We start from the raw sequence: 12,180 nt of genomic DNA, 5'->3' as shown, positions 1-12,180 counted from the left end.
AGAAAACAGGTAAACACCTTCAACAATAATCAAGGATTTTCAAGGTTTACTCTTTATTATCTTATCAATTTATATCAAGCCATGAAAGGCAATATCACTATTTAAAATTCTCAGGCAACGATATATATATCATGCGCAAATCACGCCGAGGTCGACGGCCCCGCTCCAACGGAAGGTAAACCTGTGCACTGCTGAGGGTCGAACGGCGCGAACCATAGATGCATCCGATTTAATCTGCCGAGGCGTTCGGGCCCGTTCCGATAACTAAACACATACCCTGCTCGCGAATCATGCATGCGACGCAGGTACACATAGAGATACATGCTCAATCAGTCAATTAAGAACTTATCGGAATATTTACCCGAATTAAACAATTTTCTCTTTTTTAACAAATTCAGGAAAAAATTGATGTTTAATCTCCTTTTAAATTCATTTACCAATCCAAGGTGATTCAAGCAATTTAAGCTATCAATGGGTTCATAAATAATCCAAGTATAACATGCTTTTGGGCCCTAACTACCCGGACAATAGCATAATAGAAGCTACGCACGGACTCTCGTCACCTCGTACGTACGTAGCCCCCGCAAATAGGAGCACATAATCAATTATTCCACCTATGGGGACAATTCCATCTTACAAGGTTAGAAAGGAGACTCACCTTGCTCCGAAGACTCATAATCCGCATTCTACATTCTTCCGAAGGCTTGAACCGACGCACATTGCACCAAAACTAGCCAATTAACGACAACTAATGAGAACATACTCAAATACTCGTTAACAATTCAAATTATACAAATTCCCAACTTCGCTTAGTGAAATGACCAAAATGCCCTCGGACCCACGTGCCCGGAATCCAAAATTTTTCGAAGATAAAGCTTACCCATGAATTTACTAGCTCAAATATACAATTTACTCCTAATTCCATGCTCAAATTCGTGGCTAAATTCCAATTTATAAATTTCTAGGTCTTCTTCTGAAAACACCAATTTCCCCACAATTTTCATGCCTAAATCCATGATATAATCTTGTATTTAACTTGGAAATGAGTAGGAGTAACTTACCTTGATATAGATGACGAAATCCCTCTTTGAAGCTCTCCAAAAATCGCCAAATAAAGTGAAGAAAATGGGGGAAATGAACAAAATCCGACTTTAAAACAACCCCTCTGCCACCAGCAATTTTCGCACCTGCGGTGCATTTTCCGCTTTTGCGGATGTCGCTTCTGGGACTTTTGGCCGCTTCTGCGGCTTCCTTGGGCCTGGCCCCTTTCGCTTCTGCGATATCACTTCCGTAGATGCGGTCCCGCTTCTGCGGAACCTTGACCGCATCTGCGGTCCACGAACCTTCGAACAATTCCGCTTCTGCGGCTCCCTCTACCGCTTCTGCGGGGCCGCTTCTGCGGTCCCATTTCCGCAGAAGCGGAAATACCAGCAATCAGCAAACCTCAGCCTTCCCAAAAATCCATTTTCGATCTGTTAACCATCCGGAATCCACCCGAGGCCCCCGGGACCCCAACCAATCACACCCACCAGTCCCAAAGCACATTACGGACTTGCTCGAGGCCTCAAATCACATCAAACAACGCTAAAATCATGAATCAACCCCCAATCCAAGCTTTATGAACTTTAGAACTTCCAACTTCTACTTTCGATGTTTAAACCTATCAAATCACGTCCGATTGACCTCAAAGTTTGCACACAAGTCATATTTGACATTACGGACCTACTACAACTTCCGGAATCGGATTCCGACCCCGATATCAAAAGGTCAACCTCCGGTCAAACTTCTCAAAAACCTTTAAATTTCTATCCTTAGCCAAATGGCTCCAAAATATCCTACGGACCTCCGAATTCACTTCCGATCGCGCCCCCAACTCCAGAATCATCATACGGAGCTATTCACAGTTCGGAATCTCAAACGGACATCGATAACACTGAAATGCACTTCAAGCCAAACTTATGAAATCTCTTCTAAAATGCTAACTCCCACAATAGGCGCCGAAACACTCCCGGGTTATCCAAAACCCGAACCGGGCATACGCTCATGTCCGAAATCATCATACGGACCTGCTGGAACCTTCGGATCCTGATTCCGAGGTCATTTACTTAAAAATCCAATCTTAGTTCATTCTTTTAACTTTAAGCTTCTGAAATGAGAATTCTCTTCCTAAATCAACTCTGAACTTCCCGGAACTTAATTCCGACCACGCTACGAGTCATAATACCTGAAATGAAGCGGTTCATGGCCTCCGACTGCTGAACGGAGCGCTAGGACTCAAAACGACCGGTCGGGTCGTTACATTCATCATGTTGCTCTGAGAAGGAAGAGCAAACCATCCCAATGGCCATCTTGACCACCACAAATATGACAAATATTCCACTCAAAGGATTGAGGTTGTGCGCACAACTCACTCCCGGGAATATTCTGACAATTTTTCCACCAGTGAGGTCCTCCACAATATGGACAAGGATCATCATAATAAGAATAACCAATATTCGACCAATTCTCATTCCAAGAAGCCATGTCAACAAAGATTATAAAATATTAAACTAAGATAAAAATAAAAAGAAACTTGAATAGACAAAAAGTAAAAATCTAACCTAGTAGACTAGTTAATTTCTAAGTCCCCGGCTACGGCGCCAAAAACTTGTTGCGGCCAAACGCACTCACGCAAGTTCTCGTGATCGTCAAGTAATAAAGTAGTGAGTAGAGTATCGTTCCCACGAGGACTTGTGATTAACTTTTAACTAAATTAAACTATCCTAATTATCTATACAAGAATTAAACCTAGAAGTATTTGATTCTATGCTAATTAAATAAAGAAATATAAATAATGAACTTTAAACAGAGGAAGAGCAGATTTTTATGTTATCAATGTAATGAAAAGGATCTAGGATTATGGGCTATCTAACATTCCTATTGTATTATTCAATTGAATTGTCTAATTAATTTATCTAGTTTATTGGTTGACAGGGTTAATACTGCTCATAAGAATCTGTCGAGTTCTTACTCGCTTATTCAAGCTAACCTAACGCCTGTATGTCTATGGAGTTAGAATCAACAAGAACGCATTTATAATTCCTGTAAATCAACCAAGCAAGGCAATTAGGTATATGTCTATCCTAACCGCGAATTCGTTCCCCGATGCCCAGGTTCAAGAACTTGCCCTACTCAATCCTATATGCAATCTAGAATTCTCACTTTCGAGTTCAACTCTATATTCGTAGATAGTATTCAATTGGTGATCAAGCAATCAACTAATTAAGTGCAGGATTGAATAAATAAACCAATATGATAAACTAAGAAATCAAAATCAATATCCGAATAACAATAGTTATGAAAGAACCACAACCCTAGAACGTGAAGTTTAGCTCCACATAGACATGGTAGAAAAACAACAAATCATACATAGAAACATAAAAAGACTAAGTTGGTGGAAGAAAAGATGAAACCCGGACTCCACGGCGGCTCTGTGCTTGTGTTTTCCTCTCAAAATACCGTTTTTCCATGTATATATACCAAGTAGGGTTGGGCCCAAACAATTATACCTTCTCCAATGTGAAAAAGGACATTTTCCCGGGTTTGACTAGCGCGATCGCGCTAGTGGTCGCGCTAGTGGCCCAGTGTTCTGCCTGACGAGCGCGACCTGAGCGCGATCGCACTATTGACGCGCATGTTTCACCCTGTTCCATTTCGAATTTGGAAAAATGTAAAACATGAAAGTTGTAGCCCTGTGAGTTAGCTTTCCAACAATATATTGTGGATCCCAAATGGAGTTATGAGAAAAAAGCTATATATATATTTTACTAGACAGTATGCAATATGCCTACTGGAGTCTTCGTTCGCTCTAACTATCATCCGTTGACCCCCAAACACGATCCCGACTTAATTCCTTGAACTTTTACTCAGACTTCAAAGCTCCAAATTACTTGAATTCATTCCATAACATCTACATAGCTCGGAATCACTCCTACAAGGCATAAAACACACCATTAATGCAAAACACTAGCGATTAAAGCTCAAACTCAATTAAAGTGCAGTAAATTAGAGTGTAATAATCGACTAAAATACGTAATTATAGCCTATCATCAATGTACATAGGAGTTATTTTGTAAAAACAAATTGAATTCTTTCTTGATTACATAACTGGACACTTATTTTGAACCAAAATGAAAAAGCAAATTGATCACTTATTGTGAACCGGAGGGAGTACTCTTTTATGATATTAATGTTGTACTCCCTCCGGTCTACAATAAGTGACCAATTTACTTTTTTATTTTGGTCCAAAATAAGTGTCCATTTATATAATCAAGAAAAAATTCAATTTGTTTATTCAAAATTACTCTTATGTACGTATCCCTAAATAGTCATTTACTGCTCACATTTGAGAAGAGAAGCAAGTGCTACTATAACTATGCTGTAACATTTAATTAAGGGTAGTTTAGTCACACTATCTATTTTTGTTTAGAATTTAGTATTTCTTTAATGGGCGTGCCCAAAGCAAATTGGTCACTTATTGTGGACCGGATGGAGTAATTAACTATTTTTTATTTTCTTCGAGTATTTATAGTTTAATTTCATGAAACTTACAATCTTCTATGTTACTAGTTCTCAATAACAATATTACTAGTACTTCATCCGGTCAATTTTATTTGATTTTTGATTTTTTTGCGTTCCATAATATTTGATTTTTTTAGATATCAAGAAGGAATTAAATTCTTTTTTCAAATTAAAGTTGCCCTTGGAGTAAAGAGTCTAGGAGCACTTGTTATATTTTCAATGAATAAATTAAGGTTAATATGACCAATTTTATTGTTAATTAATGCTAAAAGGTGAATTTTTCTAATATGTATGAAAACATCCAACAAATCAATTAAAGTGGACTGGGATTGAGTATTGTTTAGTGCCTATTAATTAGGGTTGTGCATGGATTGAATCTAATCGGATTTAGCATATTATGGATTGAAATTTTGAATTTCGGATCGGATTATACGTATTATTAAGGCTATTGCTAATCTAATCGGCTAATGCATATGCCTTATCTGCTTCTTCGATGTTATGTGCTAATACAAACATCTCTTTGCTTTTCATCCCTTTTATCAGTATCGCATATCTAAGAAAATATTTTTCTGGAGGTTCGAGTTGTTATGCTTCTAAGTTGCAAAACTCATACTGAAAAATTTCATGTTTCTACAATTATGAGGGTACTATGGTGCCAAACTGCCAATGTAGCTAAATTCAGCAATCGTAAAGGTAATAACTTGGAGAAAGATGTAAAGAAAGTACTGGCTATCCGAAATTAAAGTTTAATATTTTTACATGCCCTAATAATTTCAGATTTCAGATCAGATCGGGTTAAAACTATACCAAACCGAATCCGATCCGAATATTCCAAATTTTAATAAATATAATTCAAAACTCGATCCCAATATCCAAAATCCAAAATTGAACGGATCGGTTCGAATTTTAAATATCTGATCCAAATGCATAGCCCTGCTATTAATGGGCTCACAGCTTTCCATTTTACGATTTTTTTTTGGGTCAAAAATGGATAGTAGATGATACATAAGCTAGAGAATTAAGACACCAGACAAAAAATGGGACCCACTGACACTGACAAGGTTTTCTTTTCATTTACTTTTGGGGCTTAAAATTTCGCTAATTGCCCTCGGAGTTTAGTAATTTACGGAAGTTCGGAAAAAGGATTTGATGCTTCTGATATTCCTTTGATTGGCTGATACTGCATAAGATGTGCGTTGTGACAGAACTTGTTTTTTTATGGGGTGCGGCTGTACTATGTAATAAAAATCATTTACAAGGTTGTACCAAAAAAAAGTATCATTAGATACATATCATTAAACAATGTTTAAGTTAAACGTAAAAATATTTAAATTTTGAAGCTAAAAAAATAAATTAATTGTCGCTTTGGATGACGTACAAAAAAAATTGCGAAAGAAACTTACTTGAAATACATTTTCAAATAATTACTTCAATATTTCACTTAAAAATAATATTTCGCTTGAAACCAAAAATTTTATGGCGAAACTATTACTTGAAAATAATTATTTCAATGTTCGAAATATTGAAATAAACAGTTTCATGGCCAAACGAGATATAGTGTACCAATCCTTTCCAAATTCAATCTTGTAAGGGAACGAGAAAAGAAGTTCACAGTTGGTAGGAAAGTAGAAAATTCTAAGACTATCAGTGGTGATGGTGACTTTTCACCAAAAGTTAAACATAAGGAGTTGTGGAGTGATTTTATTTTGTGCCTCACACAATTGACACTAGTAGTGTGATGTCTCTTTTTATTTCACATATTTGTGGACCCATATCTTACACATCTGAGTCCATAAAATTCTGGGACTCACACAGTTATGAGACAAAAAGGAAGTCTTATACAATTAGTATCAATTGTGTGAGGCTCAAAATAAAAAAATTCGGAGTTTTGTGTGTGTGGCCGGAGGGAGGGGGGCGGGGGGGGGGTTGATAATTTTATCACGAGGTTAAAGTTTGCATTTAAACTTTAAAGTTCGATATAATCCTTCTCGAATAGCCTTCCATAATAAAGGGTAAACCATTTGAAGTTACAATAACATCATTAAACACATAAAATACCTAGAGAGATGTATTTTTTTAGCTATTTCAAAAAATAATAGCCGACGGAATATATTTCTGTATATATATATATTATACATGTTTTAGCTAATAATGCAATTAGTTTCGCTCGACCGACCAATTTTTTTTTTCTCTGAAATCTCTCATTGTTGGATCACATAGTTTGTTATCATTTAATATAGAAAACCATAGACCATGTTTTTTTCCTTTTCATCAACCAAGTTGAAAAGCTTTTTTGTCTGCCTTCCCCTTATACCCCCTTATTTTTCTTTCGTCAGAGTGGTGACTAGTACAATGTTTACGGATTTGTATGATCAACTCAATATCTTATGCTATTTTTATATTAAAAAATTCGTTAAATATATAAGAATATTTAGTTTTGAAATCAGTTCATTGGTTCGACTGTAATTATATATTAACTTAAATTCATTGCAGGAACTCATAAACTTAAACTTTTGGATTCGATCATTTTTATCTTTTCTTCTCTTTTTATGGTGTGTGGTGGAGGGGGAGGGGGGGGGGGTGTTCTAGAGATTCTTGTTTCTTTTGTAGCTGAGAAAAAGAAAGCACAAGAAATTAATAAAGTAATACAGTAGTTTGTGTATGCAGCAAAAAGCCACCAGCAGCATAAAAGCATATACAGGACTTCACTTTCTCTGATTTGTCATATACAGTCAAACTTCTCTATGATAGTCTCGTTTGTTCCAAATATTTTTACATGTTATAGCAAAGTGTTGTTATATAAAATATATAGTGTAACATAACATGAAAATTGGATCCGGAAAAGCTTGACTTTTATAGTGAATTGTTGTTATATAGGGATGTTGTTATAGAGATGTCTCGTGCATAATGTTTATTTAACAAAAGATTCTCATATTCCTCCATTCGAGGTATAAAAATTCTTTCTTCCATAGTTTTGGAGTTCTAATAGAACAAAAACAACAAACTCGTTATTTTGCTTTTCTATTTTAATTTAAAAAAAAAAAAACACCCTTTCTTCAAGAGGAAAAACAAAGAGCATAGAATTTAGAATCTCCTTTACCGGAATTAAAGAATTTAAAAGGTAAAAGGAGAAAACATAATTTCGTGGTTTATGACATTAATTTCACGTATAGACTGGCTAGAACATTACTTAAAACATAATAAGGGAATTTTGAGTATGATGTTTTCTTTACTAATAATAAATTTCATTTGACCACAAACAAATGCATTGCATCTGTATTAATTAACCTTCTAGTTCAGCAAATTTACGGAAGTTAATTACTAATCTAATGCCATGTGGTCACAATCAAATGTTAATTACTAATAAACATACCAAAATGCAACTTTCCTTAGGTCTATTGTTATTATTATTCAAAAAAAATCATTAAATTTGAAAAGAATTTGCCATTACTCTGTACTTTCGGCCTATTTTTAATTATTATTTCAACTTCTTATCAACTTAAAAAAGAATTTGTGAAAGAGATTTGGTAAGAAATTCTCAACTCATGACCAATATGGGCCTAAAGCTTCATAAACAACCTCTGAAATTTCTTTTTCTGTCTTCACAGTTTTATATCTGGAAATTGTGGGAAGTTCCTCCCCTTTCAATGGGCCTAATGTGGCGCTAATTAGTGTTAGTCGGACCAGTAAGTGGTAAAAATTGCACGGGGTGCCCTATTTGGTCGCCCACATTTAACCTATACCCATATTTTTAAAATTATATAACCTATATTCTAATGTTGACTACTTCAGATCCTGCGACCTATGCGCTCCTTTCTTCCTCCTCTTCTTTTCCTCTTCTTCTTCTTTTCTCTCTCAAACGTGTTATCCTCTCAAACACTAATACATCCCAACACAAAGTACGTAAATAATAAAACAAGAGTTTATATTCAAAACTCGAAGAAGCATCAACTGAAGTTTGGGACTGCAGGGCCAAACTTCAGACATTACCAGGTTAAATTTCTTCTGAAGTTTGCAACTATCATGCCAGGAAAAATTATCTGAAGTTCAAATATAACAAGCTAATTTTGTCTGAAGTTTGCACTACAAATTAGTCTGAAGTTTGTACTACAAATTGAAGAACTTCAGACTAATTTGTCTGAAGTTTGCACTATGAACTGAAGTTTTTTTGATTGCTTTTGCAAGTTACCAAACTTCAGACGAAAGTATCTGAAGTTTACTTTGATAAGATGACACTTAAGGCAAAAAAATATGAAGTTCAAACTTCATACATAAATTCTTGCTACTTCAGGCCTCGTATGTCTGAAGTTACCCGAAAAAGTGGGTACGCTTGCAATTTTTTTTACAAAGCGGGTATAAGTTAAATTGTGACCCAAAAACTGGGTATAGATGCAAATCCCCCCCAGTAAGTATCGCGTGATTAAATCTCTAGAAAAGAAACCCAACTTAATTATATTTGACTTTTTAATATAGAGTTAATAGCAAAGAAAAATGAAAAATTTTCAGAAGTGACTATTGTTTAGTAGCTATTAACTTGCTATAGCTACCATTTACTTAATTACTTCATATAGCTATGTTTTCATTTGTGTTAGAGTGTATTCGATGTATTCAAGCTACTGTATTCATGAATACAATAGCAAAACTCGGCGTAAAACAAGGAAGTCCAGCTAAACATAGACTGTATTCATATGTATTCGTGAGTTGTATTCGTGAATACAGGGAAATCTGCGAAAAATAAGGTCTTCAGCTGTATAAAAGCGGTAAGTGAATCAATTAACGCGATAGACTCCTAATATAACTCAACAAACTCAATTATAACACGCAAAATTTGTATTTTCAGTTATAGAAAAGATTCTCAGCTGAAAAACACCCCAAAAACAGAGCAATCTTCAGAGATTCAATCCATCCTTTCTTTTTTTAGTGATATCTTTACTAAAATATTTTTTAGTGGTATCTCTACAAATAGATTTATATATTGATTACATTGAATACAGTTAAATACATACAAATACATTGAATACATGAAGTATAGCAGGTTATCTATAGTGCAAAACATATGAATACATACTGCAGATACATTTGAATACATATATACATCTGAATACATAGATTATATTAATTAAAAAATATATGAATACATTCTAAAATATTGTTGTATGAACTCAAATACATATAAATACATCTAAATATAACAGAATACAAGCACTAGATTTAGGGTTTAGGCATTGAACGACTTCATCTCTTCAGTAACCTTGACAAAATCAACTGATGGCTTCTCACGTGCAATAGGCATGTAAGCACCATGGGCTTGAGTAGCCGTAGCCAATTCCTCGGGGGCAGAATCACTAGCCTTGACCTTGCGAGCGCGTCTTGGGAAGACGACTAATTTGGCCTTATAGGTCTTCAACCCAAAAACTTTAACACTTACCACAACTTTTTGGAGCAAAAAATATTAAAAATTGAGGGAGATAATGGCGCTGATAAAGGAGAGAGCTGGGGAGAGAAATTTGGAGCAAAAAAAATTGAAAACGGCCACGGCAGCTGCTAGGTCTCCATGTCGCCTAGAGAGAGGAGAGAGAGATCGTGGAGAGAGAAATAAGATACTATGCAGTGATTTTGGGAGAGAATAAACTGAAAGAATGAGAGAGAAAAATAATAGACAGCGTATTTAATGGCTTAATGGTAGGAAGTGACCATAAATACATATTTTGCTATAAAATCTAAAAGGTAGCAATAGAAAATAATAATTTAAAAGTATTTTTATTTATAATAAATAGAGTGTAAAGCTTTACTATATGAGGTAAAATTTCCAAGAAAAATTGATTGTGTTAAGAATCAAATTTGCGACACTTCAGTACCCAAAGAGGAATAGGAGAAAGAGAACAAAAATATGATTAAAAAAAAAAAGAGAAGAAAGATATGGTAGAAATAAAAAGGAAAAAGAGAAAAAGGTTCAGTTAATGAGGAATAATTTGAAAAATATAAATTTATTGTGAGACTATGTTTGTCTTGAACAAATTAACTTTCTATTTCTGCTTCTTGGAAGAAGCTAGAATTTGTAGTTTCTCCCTAAAAGCAGAAGAACTCAAGCTGCTGCTACTCAAAAGCACTTTTTCATCTTGGCCAAGCACATTAAATTTTCCAAAAAGTACTTTTTTGACCCAAAAAAATACTTTTGGCCTCCAGAAATTTGACTCTTACATCAAATAAATAAATATAAGAGTTAAGACATGTGTCTTTCTTATATATTTATCGCTTAATCATAATTAAGTAACATTTAATTTGTTAGCTTAATATAAACATAGAGTGCGGTGAATACTTATCATTCGAATTGTGATATCAATGAAAACTTTTTCCATCACATATACATTTATAAATTGACATAACTGTTTGGTTGTCAAAGATATGCTTTGTTCCTTTGGTTAATATCTTCTGTAATCATTTTATTCAATTGCCTTCAAAGTTTGGTAAAATCAGAAAGTCACACTTGCACATGCCTTTCCTTTTTTTTTTTTCATTCATTTCCAGCAAATGACATTTTTAATTAAAATATTTAATTCAATATAAACGAAAACCTTCAGTATAGAAATGTACTCTAGTTCTAGAGTTTGTGTCTTTTCAATCAATCCTCACGATAATCTTCAGTTGATCAAAGGGCCATGGTTTTTCAATAGATAAAATTTAGAATGAGATGTAATATCTCAACCCTTTTTTCTGGCTTATTCTTTTAGATAAAATCCTGATTTACAATTACGTTAATTCAAATAAAAGCAGTATCAGTCTTGTTATCCTTTCCGCTATCTTAAGCATGTTTTCCAAATAAATATTCATTATTTTGTAAGTAAATAGGAGCTATTAAATATATCGGGTAAGATCTTGGGCGGAGCTTAGGGGGAATATTACATCTATATACAATGTCAAAAATATTTTTTATGTATAAATAATAGATATTAAATTTTCTTGACTTCTTGGTATATTTTGTACTTTTTATATATAAAAAACCCCGAAGGAAAATCATGGTTGCGTCATAGGTAAGATAGCATGTAGGAGAAATTTGTTGTTTTCTCTCTTCTTTTCTATGCTAGGAATTAGCCAACCTTTTAAAAAAATTAACGCCTCAAACTTCCCAAGGGATCATAAATTTCCTACTTGATGGTTCTTATATATGGATTCTGAATTTGCCGCAACTTATATCTCCTTTTAGTTAGTGAGTTCGCAATTAAATATTTATACATATTTAATAAATTTTCTAATAAAAAGACAAAGTCTATGTAAAACTTACTGGATTCATTCGAATGCGTAGGTTCTTCTTTAGCACTATCTTGATCTTTTATCCTTAACTAGAGGTTTCCGGTTCGAGTCCAGGTGAAAAACTAAAAATAATATTAGTGTATCAAAAACTCCTATTAAAATAAGGAATTTTTACATTCCTATCCCACTTAGGAAACCTTTTTACCCTACATGTTTAAAGTTTGAGTAAATTACATTTAGTATACCAAATTACCATTTCTATACCATATCTAATTAAGGTTATAATTAATGTAATATTTTCTACTCCTTAATTAAAGCATTTCCGTTTTTTTTCAGTACTAATCCCTCACTTTCTCTCTCCGAACTCCC

The 12,180-nt window shown here is 34.3% G+C and overlaps 1 protein-coding gene across 1 annotated transcript in view; it reads right to left on the bottom strand.

The window, feature by feature from the left end:
• LOC109235832 (60S ribosomal protein L13-1-like) overlaps positions 9,779-12,180 on the bottom strand; it is a 3,753-nt gene continuing 1,351 nt past the window's right edge. Inside the window, exon 2 of the mRNA XM_019402082.1 lies at positions 9,779-9,993. Within this exon, the coding sequence (XP_019257627.1) occupies positions 9,779-9,993 (215 nt within the window). The remainder of the gene's footprint in view (positions 9,994-12,180) is intronic.

The sequence above is a fragment of the Nicotiana attenuata genome, chromosome 12, assembly GCF_001879085.1.
Source record: "Nicotiana attenuata strain UT chromosome 12, NIATTr2, whole genome shotgun sequence".
NCBI lineage: Eukaryota > Viridiplantae > Streptophyta > Magnoliopsida > Solanales > Solanaceae > Nicotiana > Nicotiana attenuata.
Note: the sequence above shows the minus strand (reverse complement) of the source record. Positions and strands in the feature narration are given on the sequence as shown.